This window comes from Photinus pyralis, unplaced genomic scaffold (genome assembly GCF_008802855.1).
Source record: "Photinus pyralis isolate 1611_PpyrPB1 unplaced genomic scaffold, Ppyr1.3 Ppyr1.4_LG1, whole genome shotgun sequence".
Classification (NCBI taxonomy): domain Eukaryota; kingdom Metazoa; phylum Arthropoda; class Insecta; order Coleoptera; family Lampyridae; genus Photinus; species Photinus pyralis.
The window spans coordinates 9,103,085-9,122,168 of NW_022170249.1; the positions used below are offsets into that span (position 1 = coordinate 9,103,085).

Consider the following 19,084-nt stretch of genomic DNA (forward strand, 5'->3'; position numbering starts at 1 on the left):
CAAAACTAAACTGGCCTACAGTCTTTTATTTTTCACTAATGGGAAAATGTTGCATTTTTTTATTTTTAGATAAGCCTTTATTTTTTAGTTCATCAAGTTATTGGAAATATGTTTATTACAAATGATTGTAGCATAATCTACTATCTACAAGTGGCACCACACCACGCTCAGAAAGTCCCTGACAGGGCGTGTCCGAGGGCGCTAGAAATTTAGATCGTACATTCTGATGCAAAATTTAATAACACTTTAAGGGAATTACATCTTATCAGATCGTAGAGCCAAGCAATATGTATCTTGAAAAAGACGGGTTTGTATAAAACTGGAGACGGAAAACGTAAAATAAAGCAAATACAAGAAGCAAAGTGTAAACTAAAATAACGTGAAGCGTCAACTGTCAAAACGGAATAATTAATAATTATGGCGCGGAATGTATCGCGTCGTTTAGCAGACTTTCTATTGGCCAGCCTGAATTATTTCAAAATTAGTTCGCATATTACCCGGGGCTTTTCTGAGCATGGTGGCACTTGTATTTTCAAAATAAGTATACGAGGTCAAGTAAAAAAGCTACTGGACCTAACCTAATTTTTTTCAATGGAACACCCTATATATTTTAATCTAAACAGACAGCATACAATATGGCAAACCAGGGATACTATATTAAAAGATTCAAGCGATTCAAAACAAATTTTTCAAATGATTATTATTAAAGCTTATGGCGCATTTAGAAAGTGGCTGCCATAAAGCACTGAACTTTGGTGTTCAAAAATACGCAAAAACGCAAATGAGTTTTGCACTGGTTTCCTATTTCAATATTACTAGTTCGCTGACGCTAGTAATGTGCCATTTTCCTCATTTTTATTTTTAAGAGGAACATTTCATTTCATCATTGTGTCATTGAATTTATATAGTTATAAATTCAATGATTCTGTTTTTCGCTCATTCATAACAAATTGAAAATTATGACATGTAGAGTGCAGTCTATTCCATTCGCATATGTATTCCAATTACATTATAAAATTAAGCAACGCTATTCGCCACTTTTCTAAAAGCACTGTAAATGAAGGAGTCTTTTTAGAGGCAAGATGAAAGATATGTATAAAATAAAACAAAGTTTTAACATAGATTTCTGTATTTTTTAAAAATCTGGTTGATAGCATTTTCTCATTAAAACAATTAAACCTAGTGCGACAAAAAATATAAACTAATTGATATTCTAACTATTATAACATAATAATCACTTTCTATGCGTTTTAAATAAATTAATAAATATATCTCATCATACAATCTTTTTTCTTAAATAACTCTTTCTTTATAAAAATTGCACCCTTACATAAGTTTATTGAAATTACACATGTAAAAATGTAAAAAAATAACATTACAACAAAGTTATATATAAATAAAAATGAAATTGCTCTTTCTGAATGAAATAATTGAAATAAATAAAAACATTTGTAACAGATAGTTATGAAGACAAACTGAACTTTAGGTTACAGACGGATAACAATAAATATGTATGTATAGAAATGGTAAAAGAAATGAATAAAAATGTTATTACGCAATTTCCTTCGATGAGCTGCTTATTATGGCAAAATGATTATAAAAATAAAACGATCTCATATGATCCAATGGCTTGTCATCAACAGTTATTTGGATGCTAGAAAGAGCACTAATCTGCAAAAAAGAATGAAGCAGTTAACTCTGTTAATTGAAAAAATTACTCGTATGAAATAAGGTCATAATCCAGAAGGCGTTAACTGTAACTTAAGGTAGAAATGGTCTTACTGGTAAAAAAAATGTGTTGGGAGGCAATTAAAAACGCTTAAAAGTGACTTGGATTGGAAAGTAGCATGGCAGGATCATTTGAGCTCTAATTATGACATAATTTCATACTATACACTTTCCCAGAGTTGCTTACCTAAAATTTATAGTTTTGGAAGCGAGAAGTCTATTGCATTCTGCACTATCAGACAGTGCAAGGGGAACGTAAGGGCTCTCATTCTCTTGCTCAGAAAAATCGAACCGATGTATTTGTGGTTGTACCTTCATATCACCGAATGGTCCACGAAGTATTAAGAAATGCATGCTTAGCGGAACAGTAGTCTTAGTCTTTAAAATTAACTGAAAAATATCATCACTTGTAACTACTGTTAACAAAGAGTTATGTTGTATACTTGATACGTCATTTCGCGTTCCGAACTTTGTGTGGGATCCTTTTGCATGTTGTTGATACGAGCCTTCAATACCCACTGGTTATTAAAGGCCGAGAAACGCGAGGTTTCATAAAAGAGCCGATGAACAAATTCTTCGGTTCTGTAAGGTTTTAACTGCAGATCTGAAAGACACAGTTAACTCAATTGATTTGAAAGGTGTACCCCACACTGACCGTTAAAAGTGATTTTTTCGTATCCCAACAGCTCAAAGATTGAATCAAACAGTTTGCGCTCAATGGCGCTTTTTTGATCGATAACTTGAAGTGCGTCCATCACTTCTAACCCGCTGCGATTTGGATGTGCACATTCGGATTCGTGCTGTACACTTTCGTGTACTGGTCCTCTCCATGGACACCCAATTCTGCTAAATTTACAGCTAGATATCCTACAACAAAGTTAATGCTTTATGATGCCCCAACAAATTTAGTGTGAAAAATTCTAGTTTTGGCATCTTTTTATCTTTTTGTTAAAAAGGTTATGCAGCAAAAGTATTTACTCATGTCATGGGCGCAGAGCATTTGAATTTCTTTGCACAGAAAAGTTGGTGCATTAATAACAATTTTCACATCTTTAGGAAAACATCATCATGACCAGCGAAATCAGTTTGTGATGTTCCGTTGTCATGTAGAGTGTAGAGCATTAAAATAAAACCAAACCTAAAGACAGCCAACTTTTGGACCCTGATGAAACCCCAGCAGCCCCAAACGCACAATATGACGCTGTAAATGTAAAACTGTAACTGTAAAATTAGTGGTATTTTTTTTCATGAAAAATATGATATAGAAAATGAAAAAAAGTTTTCGCAACTATAGCGCATTTTTTTTCAATTGATCAGTACTTCCCGAAAGTTCAAGTAACTGACTATTTATGTGTACAAAGCAAAATAAGTTATGGCATAAATATTCTAAATAAGAATCTTAGCATTGCGCAGTCTGCGCATGCGCACACTTGAAGTTTCAAATATGCAGCATCCCTGTCTTTACTAGAAGTATCTCTGGTTAAAATCTCAGATGCTTCTAGTAAAGGTAACCATATTGCATATAGTAAAAATCAGATAGTCTGCAAGTTACAAGTAATCTGCCTGTAACTGTAACTAAAGGGTGATCAAATAAGAACTTCCGAAAGTTTTTTTGAAATAAAACTCATTAAATTCAATTTAATAATCAAAAATTGTATTTGATACGTAAGTTCGTTTCATGACATTTAATGTTTAAAAATAATTTGTTTTAAATGTTGACCATGACTGACTCGTAGATGGTCCATTCTATGGGTCCAGTTTTCAAGCGCTCTTTTGAGCATTTCGGCCGAAATTTCATTAATTACACGTGTTATATTCGCTTCTAATGCAGGAATAGTTTGTGGTTTATCGGCATAAACAAGTAATTTGAGATAACCCCATAAAAAGTAATCTAACGGCGTTTGATCACATGATCTAGGTGATCAATTCACTGCTCCATTTCTTGATATGATGTTCTCATCAAAAGCTTCTTTCAATAAATCGATGGTTTCGTGTGCTGTATGGCACGTCGCTCCATCTTGTTGAAACCATAAGTCTGCTACATCAATACCTTGAATTTTTGGCAACAACTTTTTCATTGTGCGTTCAGTTGGACGATTATGAGCACCATAAAATGGTTGAAGAGCACGAAAAACATTTCTCACTGAACACTGATTTTGGAAATAAATTTCCACGATTTGTAATCGTTGTTCTGATGTAAGTCTATTCATGGTGAAATGTCAACTAATAATGAACAAAAAACACATATGCACATGACAGCTATCTTGATTAAAGTGGTTTAAAATCCCTATTGGGAAAAGTACTTCGTATTTGATCACCCGTTACTAGTCCTAATGAATTCGGTATATGCAAATGAGTTGTGTGACGCCATATTGGATTTTATGTCATTCGATAGAGAGAAAAATATTATCAGCGATATTAAACACTTGGTCCTTTATTTGGAAATTAATCTTGCATTTTTGCCTCAAAGTTCACATTCTGGCTGTGATTAAAACCAAATTGATTCTTTATTGTCTCGCATAGCCATAGTCACCATTGACATGGCCATGGAATTATTACCATAAGCAATACATTGTAAGCCTCGAGGGAAAAATGCAAGATTAATTTACAAAATAAAATATCAAGTGTTTCGTATCGCTGATTTTATAATGACACAAAAATACAATATGGCATAGAAATAATAAAGTTGACGTGATCTACTAGAAACTCACAAGTGATAAAAATTTTATTTTGCCACCACCAAAAAGCCGAAAAAAAATTACTACGGGTTTGATAAATCTATTTTTTGATATCTTTGAAAATAAATAAACGCCAGCGCATTTTCGAAAATGACATTTTTCGGTTTTTTGACCATAACTTCGTTTGCTCCAAAATACTCTGAAAAAGAAACAAATCTACATACGAGTAAAAGTCTGCAATTATTTGCCCAATTAAGCGACTTTGTATCTCTTAAGGTTTACGATCCCCATCCCCATACAAATATCGGAAATTATTATTATTATCAATTAATTGTGTGTTTATTCGAATCCTTTGTGTGACCCGAACTGCAAAACTATAAATACTTGAAACCAAAGAGCTTACTTCGGTTGCAAGTAAAAAACTAAAAACCAAAGGAGAAGATGTTGTCACCTCAGTAACAGAACGACAAAAGCTTACCAAATGTGTCTGAAGTAAAAAAATGTTACTCCAAATGAACCTTTGTCAATAATGAGTGACGCAAAATAAAGCAAACAGATGGACGGCGAAATTTATCACAAATTTTGAGAAGCAAAATTACAGTTCTTCAACTTCAAAAGAGGACAAACTGTCACCGAATCGTCTGCAGACATTTCACTATAAGATCTATTGGATCATACAGTAAATCGGATACGAGAATTACAATAACCAGTTATTTTTTCACTATCCACTGATCTTTTGAAGAATTTGAAATTATCGTTTTGAAATCTCTCTATCGGTCAATTGTCAGAAAGGATCCAAGAAGCAAGAAATAAAGGTCCCATGAGTTTTAGAAAGAACCACACTCGCAATTTCGACAATAACAAAAAACCAAGATTTGCTCAACACTCCTCATAACGTCTGATCCAGTAATTTAGGTAATCTTTGCGCAATTGCCTACCACGAAAAATCTTAACCCTACGCCTACTGTATTTAGTAATAGGTAACGCACTTTATCAAAATTCAATTATTTTTGAATTTTTTTCGTAGATACACAGGATGTTCCTAATTGTGATGTAAATACAGAAGGGGCTAATTCTTTGGTTATTTTATGACTAAAAGTTCATATAAACATAGTTACACTGAAGGCGAGGCTTACATTACAAATCATATCAATGGTAGTGAGAACCTGCAGGGCTCGCTGCAGGGTGTTGTTTTTCCAGAATCCAGAGATCATGTTCCGATTACTACCACTGCACTTTTTTCGGGTCGCCATTGGTAGATTGTAAAATAAGAATTTGATATTCAGATTTACTTGGAAACTTTTTGGTCTCTTTCGTATTTGTGACCGTGATTGGGGAAAATGAAAAAATCAATTTTCGATAGTTAGCTAAATGAAAGGAAAATTTCTTATTGTCTAGTAGGCCCTGGCTTTATTTGAATAATCTTTTGTTTTTATTAGTTTTGACCTCGGTTCTGACAGTTCGCATTTGAAATTGTTTATTATAATTAAAGGTTTAGTGTGTAACACTTTACACTTATGGTGAAATTATAACACCCCGTAGATCGGTAAGGAAGCGTTTCCAGAACTATGTTTACATGAACTTAAAGTAATAGAATAAGTCAAAGAATTAGCCCCTTCCGAATTTACATCATATTTAAGAACCACCCTGCACAAATACATACAGTTAAACACAATGATCAAATAGTTTAAAGTTTGGTTCTTTGGAGATCCTTTGAAGGCAAAATATAAATTCAGACAATGAGTAGAATATTTGGTGTATGAACAATATACGTACCTTTCTTCACATAAGCTCTCTTCGTGTCTCTCCAAGGTATTTCTTGGATACTCCTTGTTACAAAACTGACATTCGGAAGGTAACTCAGAAACTGCATGTTCCACGGCAAGATTACGAGTTGCCGATGCCTTACTGATCTCCACACGGCAATTCGGACATGTTGCCATTTCATCTCGGAGACGAGCATCTGCCAGTACATGAGTGAAGCATCCAGCACACATGAGGTGCCCATTGCTACACTGTAATATATACACATTATATTCATTCATAAATAAAGTAAAATAAACATGCTACTTATTGCAATATGAAAATAACAAAAATGCTGGTGTCCATATATCTGAAAAAGTAATATTATCATCTTCCACTATAGCAGACCTGGAAAAAATGTGAAAAATTTCTGTCTAGCTCGAATTCTTAATATAGATGGCTGTAAGAGGCAATTACCCTTTTTATATTTAGACTAGAACTAAAGTTATTTACAGACAAGGTTGGAAATGACTGCATACTAAGAATAATGGTTACAAAACGGCAACATTATTCTTAGTTTTACTTAAATTTTACTACAATTGGACTTACTCACCAGTCTTCTTTTCTACCCTGGAACTAATATAAATAAATATCAATACTTGTTGGAAAAGGCAATGAAAAACAAAAAAATAAACAAAAACTTACTATAGTTACCTGATTCGGCTCACCACTCGATTGTTACATTTTGCCACCTACCTTTCCTTTTGGCAAAAGTTTTTTTTTAAATGTCGTTTCTAAATTTTACAATTTAAGTGTGAACTGTCCAAAATTGAAATGCTGACTTTTTCTATTAAAAAATAAAATTGAAGCTTTTGTAGGCATTGTAAAATTTTTAGCTTAATAGTGCCCTTAGAAACATCATCAAACTTACTTTTTGGTTGATAAGACCAGGGAAAGGGTAAGGATATTGTACTAACTATACAGCGAATAATTACTAAATAAGTAAAGTTAATACATTTATTGTCATTTCCTTTTGAATGTTCTATAAAAATATGACTGCGAATATCCTGGCTATATGATCGTCTAGGAACTATATAAGTAATTACTATTAATTACAATACATTTAGTAACTAAGTATGTTAGTTTAGCTATATTGCGACTATTTATAACACAACTATATTTTACATCAAGTAACAGTCACACATCAGGAACGATGAAGAGAAAATGACCCATTTGATCGATTATGGTACATTAAATCCGAAAAATCAAGTACACCAATTATCGAAGGAGTGTACATGACATATCATACATTACATGATGATGCAATTATGATGTAAACAATGAATGGGATCCTCCAGAAGAACCAATTTTCCAATTTTACTAAAGGGTCACTTTCTGTTTCATCCCAAGGTGAACAATTCTATGTTAAACCTTCATAAAAACTTAAAAAGTACCGCAGTTAATGCGCAATACGAATGTTCTTTGTTTGCAAGATTAGGCCATAGACCTTGTCATGATATAAAACTCTATACATTTGGTCGCTCAAATGTTTCAAAAATCGTTTCGCATGGGACGCAAGCGAACGAATCGGGGACCTACCCAAATTTTTGAAACATCAGTCGACGTTCGAAATTAAAATAAAAATACAGAAGACCTAAAGGAAAGAAATATTTTTAGCAACAGCTGAAAATAATCAATACGTACGAGCGCCTGCGGCGCACTGCAGTAGTTAAAAGGAACAAAGAAATTAAGAACGTCTTACATAATTCTGCGTTGAAAATTGCGGATTTCAAATTGAATAGAATTAAATAGAATGAAATGGAAACACTTACCTGATAAACAGCTGCTTTTGGTAAATCTAAACAAACTGCGCAGCAGAAAATACCACCCAATCGTTGTTCTAATTTATCTGTTTTTAGTTGGGAATTACTTTGTGCCGATGAAATTTTACGTTTTTTTGCATCGGGTTCTGAAAATTCGTCCAAAATTTCCACTGTTACCGAAGGTTCGGGTGGCAATTCACTGCTAGACGTGGCTGGTTGCGTCTCTGACATTTTCTTGCGTTAAACACGTCAAAATCAAAATATACAACTCGAACAGCTGACAGTGAAATACCTCAGCGTATCGCAAAACAGCTGACCTAAAGTGACGTGCGCGCTGGCGTGTTGCGTCTGCGCTTCTCCCACCAATGTCGTTCATAGCAAAACATCTGTCTGTGGTCTGGGAACAAATTTGTAATTTACAAATTGATATAAATAAAGTTGTTGTTTTTATGCAATTACGAAACAACAATGACTCAAGCGTATCTTATCTAACTTAAAGTTCATCGTAGTACACTCGTCATTATCGTTTACTGCTAAGTAAATATTTATTAGGGAAAGGTCAAATAAGTACATGAAAGTCTTGTCAATTAAAGCGTGGCAGCCCGAAGGTCACAAACAAGTTCCAAATAAGCGACCTCGTATCGTGGCACAACAGCAAATCGTTTAGATGCAAGGTCCGCTGACGAGTAATAAACTTGTGCGGTAATCACCAACATTCACCTTTACCAATTTAATTTCTATCTTTTTTCGACAAGCGGTAATTTAATATTTATTATTGCTCATCGGAACTAACTCTATTAACGCTAAACTAAATTCATACCGCTTCTTATTTATAACAATTCAATATTTATTACTTACTTGCAGTCACTTTTATAATACGTCGAATTTCATTATTTATCACTTCGTTGATTATATATTCATATTAAACAAAATTCAATTTGCTTATATAGAAAACAATAGATCTTCTTGAGAAATCAAGAAACCACATTCTATTTCACAGAAAAAACATCACATCCGTTTTTATTCAATATCGCCGGTGTCTAATCCTGTATCGACTTGATGGCGCCCTGACATCGCTCTAGAAAATTCACTACACTTCTCGCAACACGAATGACGCCGGTTGTATTCTTTGATGACTCTCGTTCTATCTAGTTATTTCTCGGTAGTTGCATGATGACACTCTCGTGTGTCTTCTATTTTCGAAAAAGAAGCAATTAACTGCAGTTCTACGAAATGGTTAAGGGTGTAATCCAGTACTACAACATTTATGCGAAAATAGTGCGATTTATATTTCGTCTCAATTCTGTAAAACATGAGATGAAAGACGGGGCTAATTTTTTTCACTTATAATTGCACAAGAGGTTTGTATTTTACCGAGTAAATTTGGGTTGTTTAGGTAATGAAAATCTGTTGCCTAGCAATTAGACGAGAAAAACTGTCAACTAATAAAAATGCGACCCCGCAGGTGGAGCATTTTTAGGTTGACAGTTTTTCGAGTTCAATTGCTAAAAGGAAACAGATTTGAATTGCAACAACCCAAATTTACTCGGTTTAAATACAAACCTCGAGTGTAATTCGGCAGGACAATTTAACCAACAAGAAATTCACCAAACTAGTCAATTATTGACAGACGTCAAGCTAATCATATGGGAAAGGATAATGCGATAATTGTTCCAAAATGAATAAGTGAAAAAACCACTAGTGCATTTGTCGCTGGAAAAGTTGCAGGTAACTTTTGCCGCTGTCAAAGTGACAATTACACTGCGGCTTATGCGATTTTTTATACATGAGTTGAATTGTCACTTATAATTGCACAAGAGGTTTGTATTTTACCGAGTAAATTTGGGTTGTTTAGGTAATGAAAATCTGTTGCCTAGCAATTCGACGAGAAAAACTGTCAACTAATAAAAATGCGACACCGCAGGTGGAGCATTTTTAGGTTGACAGTTTTTCGAGTCCAATTGCTAAAAGGAAACAGATTTGAATTGCCACAACCCAAATTTATTCGGTTTAAATACAAACCTCGAGTGTAATTCGGCAGGACAATTTAACGAACAAGAAATTCACCAAACTAATCAATTATTGACAGACGTCAAACTAGTCATATGGGTAAGGATAATGCGATTATTGGTTCGAAAATGAATAAGTGAAAAAACCACTAGTGCATTTGTCGCTGGAAAAGTTGCAGGTAACTTTTGCCGCTGTCAAAGTGACAATTACACTGCGGCTTATGTGATTTTTTATACATGAGTTGAATTGTCGTGTAAATTATACATTTAAAAAGTATGCTACAGAACAAAATTTTAATATTTAAGAAAAAACAATTTTTTAGAGCACTGCCAATAAAAAGTGAACTTTTATAGGTAAAATGGCGTCAACACAAATTATTTTAAAAATCTCCCTGTAGCATACTCAGAAAAAACATTAGCAAACCATAGAGCCATCGACCAAACTTTCAAATAAATTACAAAAAATTTTAGACGAAATATTAATTCGAAATTTTTTACGAAAACTTGTAGCGTTTAGTGAAGTCTTTCACCATTTATAAATGTACAGTAGGCAACACATTATACGGCAAGCCTGACTTCATTAGCGACGTTGTTGCGTTTATCGGGACTAATTTACAAATAGAAACCGGATTCATTAGAACGTATTATAATTCCATAATATACTGGGTAATACAATTCACACGGAAAATGTGATTTATTTTTGGGTAAATTAAAAGTTATGTCTTTTCTGACGTTTTTTGTAACACCCCTAAAATTTTAGTGTGATACAGATTTGAAATTATACCCATGTAGCATCTTTCGGAAAAAGATATAGTTTGCGAAAAAAGCGTTAGTTCTCATTTATTTTGTGTTGTTCCCGAATTAGACGAAATTTTGAAACACCCCTAAAATTTTAGTGTGATACAAATTTGAGATTATTTCCCTGTAGCATCCTTCGGAAAGAGACATAGTTTGCGAAAAAAGCGTTAGTCCTCATTTATCTTGTGTTGTTCCCGAATTAGACGAAATTTTGAAAAACCCCTACTAATAAATGTTTGGGATTTGGATATGCATTTTTTAAATATATCTAATTGTAGGTACTTATTCGCTTACATGCGTTATTTTCCAGATAGTCAATATAGTTCATGATCATGAAGTAACTATACTGGGTTTAAAAAAATATATACGTCTTATGAATAACTGGGAAAAGTGAAATTATTGAGGATTAGCCGCTGTGACAATGATTTGCGTTTTCTAATCGATTTTTAATTATATATGCATATTCGTCACAATGGCTAATGACCTAGGTAAATTAGCGTAATTACTTGTTTACTTTATACCAGGGGTCGGCAATCTGCGGCTCTTTTGATATAAAGTTGCGGCTCTCCGTATTTATCTAAAGAAATTACTTCATTTGTTCGAAATTCGCCTTTTTAATTAATCTTATTTGTTTACCAAATCAAAAGTACACTTGCAGCAAATAATTATCTAATTTGTGACACCTGTTTACCTTTACTTTCTTGTATTCTTTTGTTTTTTTATTACAGCAGCCTACTCATCCGATGTATAAACACGTAATTAATTAATGAGTAGGTACTTTTGTGAAAAATATTGAATAACATAAAAACTGCGGGGTTTAAGCACAGGGCACCCCTTATAAACATTGAAGAGAACGCAAAAGGCAATCGAATAGCGAAATAAAACAGTAGTAGTTCCATTTGAAAAAGAATAGTTATAGCAGTTTGAACAAATGGCATTGAAACAAGTAAAAATATGCAGGATGTTCTATTTAAAAAGATCAGTTATTTATTGACATCGTAAAAATGGGACACCCTGTACATGCAAAAATAATTTCTGTAGATCCGCAACCACCAATATTTTTTACCAGGTATCAGCTATGTAGGAAAAACCGACGCATTGTTGCAGGACCCTGTATATAGCCAAATACTATAATATTAAATCAAAATTTTTTTGTGGCTCTTTCAAAACTGGGAAATTTTATAAGTTGTAATTTTTGGCTCTTCTGTTTCAATAGATTGCTGACCCCTGCTTATGCTTTATACAATGGTTGATGGGCAGGTAAATTCTTCAATCTGTGTTTATTCGTTACGATTTCATTACAAGTAAGTATTATGCAACCCATCATACGTCAATCAGAAATAAATTTTAAGTGGAATACACCCTTAAGGGGTTCATTTAGCACTAAACCAACAGACCGATATATTTCCACCCCGCCGGTACCTACCTTGGAACACTACGTTTAGCATATTGCGCACGATGCGCCAGTCTCATATACCTATAAAAGCCACATTCGATATTTGGAATTGCGAACTTTATCTAACGCCATGAATTTGGTAGCGCTTTCCAACAATACTGACGAATTTGGATATGACGGAATTTAATAGGAAACAATTCTTTGGAGTAAGTACTTAGATATTGGACACGATCAACTTTTTGGACGATAATGTGAAGGCACTTGGCTTGGGTTCACATTTAAAACCTATAACTTTTTTTAAGGATCTGAATCTGATACCTACCACAATTTCCATAGGACTCTTGATGTAGGAGCTACAAGGACAAGGACAAAAACCGTGACGAGAGAGATGGATAGAGGTAGGGTCTGTATACTCTGTAACTGGAATGGCATCGAAATCCAAAATCGCGTGCCGCCGTTGAGTGAAACACTCAACGGTGCCGCCTAACGTAGGCTGTGGTAGGTATCCTCTTGTCTGGCACGTCATTTGTATAATAATCCTTCTGGCAGGGTGTTTTGTAAAACGCATAAACGCCACGTGGGTGGTTACGGAGTATTTAGTTATGTAGTACAATGGGTAGGTGTCTCATTCACGTTGTTTTAGGCGATTTGCAAAACAACGTGCTAGACAAGGATTATTATAGGTACAAATAACGTGCCAGACAAGCATGAGGTGAGAATACCCATATATATAATGAGAATACCTACCTCAGCCTACGTTAGGCGGGTTTTGCAAGGAATAGCCATTCATTTTATCAAATTTCATCGATATCAGTTTAGGGGTGCACCATCTTGGAGTAGGGATTCTAGATTTTTTTTACAAAAGTTTTGAATATCAATATAACGGGCGATCAACTCATTTTTGATCGCATAGTATGATCCAAGCTTCTACCTTGTTCGTTACCTAGGTGTATGTAGTGTTGCCTATGGATTGGAAACCTTAATTAGTATTGTATTTTTTCCCAAAGCTTTTTCCAACAGGAGCTTGCATAGAATAGATATAGATTCATTCAAAGATTAAACAACTAACTGATTTATATAATTGTTGCAGTTATTTTTGTATAGTTACATTATTAATGTTAGTAGATCTAATTTATTGATGCATCTTTGCTTAGTTATGTCCAAAAGTATGGAAAAGTTTAAGGCCTGATTAAAAACCAGCTTTGCCCAATCTAGGTCCTTTGGTTACATCCATTATATGCACTTATTATTATAATGGAAATGAATGCCGAGAGCTGCCGGCCCATAAGACAATTGGTCCTCCTGCAGTGGGGGTCGGGCATGTCCTTACTTAAGCCACTGACCCATCTTGCTTGTATTGTATATCATATCACCTGCCTAAACATTTTATATATCATTGTGTTCCTCTTTGTAAATAAAAGAAAAATTCAAGGAACCTTTTGCTTATAAAGATAAAAATGCAAATCAATCTTTTATTGTCTATACATTCAGATTTACATTCCACACATTTAATATTCCTTGTTCCCCTCCTGTCATAAGTAGATTGTGCTGTAAAATTATCATTACAGATGAGATTGTAAACACAAAATTTACTTACGTATTGATTAAAAACACTACATCGAACCCTTTGCCTGTTCTCTTTCAATGTACCAAATGATTCCAGTTTTTTGTTACTTGTAGACATACATTTCAAGTGTTCTCCATCATTCCAATTAGAACCAGCTAAAATAAGTAGCTCGTTCCCCAGTAACCTGTGAGCACCTGCTACATAGCAATGTGCTTCCGATTTGCGCTAAGCAATTACATATCAATGTTTTGAACTACACAGACACTCGTTAAAATACCTTCATTGCTTTGGTAATATCACTTCTTCGAAAATGTGCATAAGGCTCTGCATCGTCAGGAGACCACAGCTGAACATCAGCAGTGTGAGTAATACAACTAATAAAATCTTTGCCCTTGTTACTATACCAGCATAATTGTTCAACCGAAGATTCTGTGTTAAATGAATCCATTAAAGCATCATCTTCATTAGTATGTTTAACATCGTACACATTAATTAAGCCATCTACAGAACCTGACATCAATTTATCAGCATCATTTGGATCAAAGACAACTTGAGTAACATCATCAGTATGCGATTCCCAATAACCACCCATCAAAGTTGTGTTTCTAATATCCCAAAACAATATAAAGGCTTCACCCTTATAAAGTTCAGTCCCTGCAGTTAAGAGACGATTATTCGCAGATGCATTAAAACAAGCTAATGTTTTAAGATCATTTGACGAGCCCTCTTCTTTCTTTTCTAGAATTAAAACATCTAAAAGCACTTGGCGTTTAAATTTAAAACACACCTGTGAATTGAACGACAAACTTTTGAGGCGTTCTCAAATCCCACAGCTGAATATTACCAAGAGATGTAGCAATATACATCAAATCGTTACTTTCTGGACTAAATTGCACTCCTATGATCGGATGCTCAAAATTTTCTAAAGTCTCCAATTTGGCGAGCCGGTTTTCGCCTAAACGAAAAATCTCGCAAGAATTATTCGATGTGCCGATAAGGATATTGCAGCTGGCATCACTAGAACGCTGTGTTTATTAAAAATGAGTCCACTCTACACGTGCATGAGGTGCATACGATGTCGCTGATAAATGTAGAATGTAAGAATCATCTTTTCGGTTAATTTCCTTCTCCGTGACTAAGGGGCAGGCATTTATAGAACTGACCGCTTCATCTTCATTTGAGTCACTGTCATAGTCCTCCAAGTTTAGTTCCGAGGAATTTTTATGGTCCATTATTTATAAATGCAACACTAGCAGTACCCAGCCATACAAATGAAAATTAGAAAAGTGAGGTTATAATTAATAATTATAAAAATTATACATGTGATTTGTGATACATGTGTGATTGGAGGGGTCGATAGTTTGTCAGTGTCTCATATACCTACTGTTTCAGCAGGAAGTTTGACGTACAGGGGGATGCGTTGTCGATTTCGAAGTTCGAACCGGTTCATAAGTGTTTGTTTACAATGAACGTATACATAAATATTTCATAAACTGTAACTCGTACATATTCGTATCGTTTCCGTAAATTTACTTCGCTGTTTACAATAAACCAAAGACCATAATAAATAGTAGTATGATCTTTAACAGTACGTAACTTTGAAACATTTTCAACTTTTGCGACTATGCGCAAGACTTAGTGTTTGTTTACAATGAACGTATACATAAATATTTCATAAACTGTAACTCGTACATATTCGTATCGTTTCCGTAAATTTACTTCGCTGTTTACAATAAACCAAAGACCATAATAAATAGTAGTATGATCTTTAACAGTACGTAACTTTGAAACATTTTCAACTTTTGCGACTATGCGCAAGACTTCCATATCGCTTACGTATACGTACGTAAAAATTACGTTCATTGTAAACACCTTCGTATGTTTCTATCAGTTCAACTTTGCGAAATTTTTAAGTTTTATGTATTTCTTACGTATACGTTCATTGTAAACAAGCACTCCATATCGCTTACGTATACGTACGTAAAAATTACGTTCATTGTAAACACCTTCGTATGTTTCTATCAGTTCAACTTTGCGAAATTTTTAAGTTTTATGTATTTCTTACGTATACGTTCATTGTAAACAAACACTAACACTTGTCCCAATTTTTACATAATTTTGTAAAAGTATTTTTTTTAAGTGGAGATAATCGAAACACATTTCTCATATGGAAATGGCTTGCCTAATATTTGAAAAGTAGAAAGTAGGGGGTAAGTTGTTTTCAGCTATAGTTGCAGAAATTAAGCGCTAACCTTGGGGCATACTTGCGAAAGGTGACCGCCTAGTAATCACATTTGCAGTGGCACCACGCTCAGAAAGTCCCTGAAAGGGCATGTCCGAGGGCGCCAACATGATTGAATAAGTCTGTTCTCGTGTAAACAAGCCTTAACGTAAAACAGAAGATGGTTCAGTTTGCCAGGGCAGCGTAGACACAGTTTATCACAGAATTTTTTCTGTACTAACCTAAAATTGATGTTTTTTAACTCAACAAAACTAAATTTCATTTTCAGTGTTTTTAAATGTTGTTTTGGTATAAGTAATGTATAAATGCCAAGTAATTAAACAGTACTGTGTAATTGTCGCCACACGAAAGTGCGCAAACTTGTAATAAGCGTAATTTGTAATACTCCCAAAATGAATCAAAGTATGGCTTTGGCATCTCTTACTGCATCTTATACCGATTCAGAGGGCGAAGAAGATGGTACAGAGCATGCACACGAGAATCAAGGGTCTGTTACGTTAACAACTCCAAGTGTTTCACCAGAAAACAAGTCAACGCCAACATCTCGACCATCTACACCAATACCCTCAAAAATTACTACAAAAGTTGCCAAATTGGTCTCTTACCATGATGATACTTATGTATCCGACGATGATGCAGAAGCTGATGATTTACACGGGAGTAAAACAATTGTAAATATCATTGATAAAGAAAGCACTCTTGTTGCGGAAGTCGACGAAGTTGAAGATGACGGCATTCAGCTACCCCCTGAACCACCAGGTCATTGTTCTGCCGATCTGCAAGATAAAATATTGAAATTACATGAAAAAATGCAAAACAATGCATTAGATATGAACGCATTAATTCAACAACGTAAAGATTTTCGTAATCCCAGCATATACGAGAAATTAATCCAGTTTTGTGGAATTAACGAATTAGGTACTTCAATCGTAGTCGCGCACTTGCGGTTAACTCTTGTTGTTTGCAGGTACAAATTATCCACCAGAGATATACGATCCTCTTAGATGGGGAAAGGAATCGTTCTACGAAGAACTGGCCAAGGTGCAGAAGATCGAGATGGAGAAACGTGAAAAGGATAGGAAGTCGAAAGTGGAAGTAATGTCGGGTACCAAAAAACACGACGAAGATCCCAAAAAAAGAAAAAGTAAATGGGACCAACCAGGGGGTAACAGTACATCTTCGCAAACAATTAAACCGGCCGGGTTGGTGCAGCCCTCTCTTACAAGTAGCGCTACCGGCACGAAAGGCACAGTGATATCTGCATTTGGATCACTACCTAAGAAACCGAGACCATAATGAGTTAGGAAGGGAGATCATGAAGTGTTATAGTTTATGACGCTGCGGACATTTGTAGATTTATTGTGAAAAAACTATACGAATGTGATTACATTACATTACATGTGATTAGTATTTAAGGTTAGTACCTATTATTATAAATTTGTGATTAGTAATTTTGTTTATATTATTTTTTTGGGAGCTCTAGTAAGATGTTTTTGTGAAAGTTTTATGTGCAGGCTTTTGAAAATTTGTACCCTGAAAGCTGAATTGCTGCAACAGATTGCTATAAGAGTCGGGCAACTGTTTTTAAAAACCAATACAGATTTTTTTATTGGAATTTTAAATTATCCGTGAAATGTTGTTTCTTCTGGTATCCACATGTATTTATGGTTTTGCAATATGTTTGTTTCCACCATTTTGTAATTGCGTATATGGAGTAACAATACCAGTAGCAAGGGACCTTGGTATAAGACGATTGTTTCTTTTGCTTCTCCTTGAGAAAATAAACTGGTTTGGTTTTTTTACGCAAATGGGCCTCCTATTTGCTATCATAAGGTATGATATGCTTACAGTAGAGGCATAACGTTCAGTGCCGGTTTAGGAACATTTTCTCCCCTAGGCACAGCCCTTTAAGCGCCCACCCGACCCTTAAAAAAATCCTTTATTAAAAAATTAGTCTTGACAATGGAATAGTATTATTTGCGTTTTAAGATAACAAAAAATAATAATTTTCTAAAACTGAATCGAAAAAGGTATTTTTAAATAATAAAAAGGTCATAGTTCTCTAAAACATTTTTTTTCTAGCCTTTTGTGAAGCAAATTTATCCAAAATTTCCTCAACATTTATGCGGTCTAATATATCACTATTCATGTGTAGAAGTGCCAATTCAAGTCTCATTCTGCCGAGAGAATTTCTTAAAAAGTTCATAGTAGCACTGCGATTACGTATATCAATTTGATACAAAAATTGCAGCTTCTCAGTTTTCATATCCTGTTATATAGTAGGTAAATGTACATATTTCAAAATGAATGTGTAATTACTGTTAATCTTTGTCGTAAAAAATGATACAACACTAAGGAATTGAATTTAAAAAGTAGTAAGCACATCTTTATGGGAATTTCCATTTAGTGTGCGTACTGCTCATGGCGTACGATACTTGGTGGTACACTGGCGGCTGGCGCCCCTAAATGGCAGGCGCCCCTAGGCGTGCCTAACCGGTAAACCGGCACTGATAACGTTTGCTATTGAGTAAATTTACCAAAAGAGAATGATTCTTAGTACCTAACACCATTGTTTAAAGTATTTAAACAATGCTAATACGAAGACCACAGTGCACAGATATTTGTGTTTAATTGTGTGGTAAAGCAGAACTGTACAAGCACATCTGAAAACTATTTAGATAAGTAGGTACTAAAAAGTAAAAGTCAGACATACCTATTTATAAATACTGAACACCTCTATCATGAAGAAATACCAAAAGTTAAATATATAGCGTCTGCTTTTGATATCGGCCATTGGGATCAAAAAGTAAAATGAGAGAACAAAATGTCAAAAAAGGCTACTAGCAAAGGGAAAGCGGAGGGTAGAAACTTGAGGTATCTGCGAGGGTATCTGCCGGTAAAATCGATAAGCTTCACACTGCGAATATCCTGAGAAGTTAAGTGTCGAAAGATATGCACAGGTTGTTCCAAATTGGACACTTTCTTATGGAAGCGCCCTTTATTTTAAGAGATAGAGAAAAATAGGCCTAGGTGTCTGGAGATCAATTTTAAAGAAACAATGACTGGGCCAAATAGAATTGCGCTATCTCTAATCCGAGCT

General features: G+C 34.6%; 3 protein-coding genes across 4 annotated transcripts; 1 reads left to right on the forward strand and 2 right to left on the reverse strand.

Annotated features, from left to right (window-relative positions):
* Window positions 1-1,156: 1,156 nt before the first annotated feature.
* LOC116171552 (cysteine and histidine-rich protein 1 homolog) lies at window positions 1,157-8,369 on the reverse strand. The gene is made up of 6 exons (XM_031488464.1): window positions 7,982-8,369; window positions 6,183-6,421; window positions 2,384-2,595; window positions 2,172-2,332; window positions 1,916-2,118; window positions 1,157-1,671 (listed from the first exon to the last, which is right to left on the reverse strand). The coding sequence occupies exons 1-6, from the start codon at window positions 8,201-8,203 to the stop codon at window positions 1,644-1,646; spliced, it is 1,065 nt and encodes a 354-aa protein (XP_031344324.1). The 5' UTR covers window positions 8,204-8,369; the 3' UTR covers window positions 1,157-1,643.
* A 5,264-nt stretch (window positions 8,370-13,633) lies between these two features.
* Window positions 13,634-15,062, reverse strand: LOC116171559 (WD repeat-containing protein 89-like). Of its 2 annotated transcripts, XR_004145468.1 has the most exons (6): window positions 14,817-15,062; window positions 14,530-14,759; window positions 14,147-14,480; window positions 14,020-14,088; window positions 13,773-13,967; window positions 13,634-13,723 (listed from the first exon to the last, which is right to left on the reverse strand). XR_004145468.1 is itself a non-coding variant. In XM_031488476.1 (5 exons), the coding sequence occupies exons 1-5, from the start codon at window positions 14,972-14,974 to the stop codon at window positions 13,655-13,657; spliced, it is 1,113 nt and encodes a 370-aa protein (XP_031344336.1). In that variant the 5' UTR covers window positions 14,975-15,060; the 3' UTR covers window positions 13,634-13,654. The 2 variants fall into 2 exon arrangements, 1 of the variants encoding a protein (XP_031344336.1); XM_031488476.1 differs by having other exon boundaries at window positions 14,020-14,480; window positions 14,817-15,060.
* A 1,314-nt stretch (window positions 15,063-16,376) lies between these two features.
* Window positions 16,377-17,435, forward strand: LOC116160294 (SAP30-binding protein-like). Its single transcript, XM_031473471.1, has 2 exons — window positions 16,377-16,902; window positions 16,952-17,435. The coding sequence occupies exons 1-2, from the start codon at window positions 16,377-16,379 to the stop codon at window positions 17,278-17,280; spliced, it is 855 nt and encodes a 284-aa protein (XP_031329331.1). The 3' UTR covers window positions 17,281-17,435.
* The last annotated feature ends 1,649 nt before the right edge of the window (window positions 17,436-19,084 follow it).

Coding starts and splice junctions, on each gene's coding strand:
- LOC116171552 (XM_031488464.1), bottom strand. CDS start 8,203: ATGTCAGAGACGCAACCAGCCACGTCTAGCAGTGAATTGCCACCCGAA. Junction 6,422..7,981: donor CAAAAGCAGCTGTTTATCAG/GTAAGTGTTTCC, acceptor TATATATTACAG/TGTAGCAATGGGCACCTCAT. Junction 2,596..6,182: donor GAGAGCTTATGTGAAGAAAG/GTACGTATATTG, acceptor ACTTTGTTGTAG/GATATCTAGCTGTAAATTTA.
- LOC116171559 (XM_031488476.1), bottom strand. CDS start 14,974: ATGGACCATAAAAATTCCTCGGAACTAAACTTGGAGGACTATGACAGT. Junction 14,760..14,816: donor CTACATTTATCAGCGACATC/GTATGCACCTCA, acceptor ACAGCGTTCTAG/TGATGCCAGCTGCAATATCC. Junction 13,724..13,772: donor GTAGTGTTTTTAATCAATAC/GTAAGTAAATTT, acceptor ATAATTTTACAG/CACAATCTACTTATGACAGG.
- LOC116160294 (XM_031473471.1), top strand. CDS start 16,377: ATGAATCAAAGTATGGCTTTGGCATCTCTTACTGCATCTTATACCGAT. Junction 16,903..16,951: donor TTGTGGAATTAACGAATTAG/GTACTTCAATCG, acceptor TGTTGTTTGCAG/GTACAAATTATCCACCAGAG.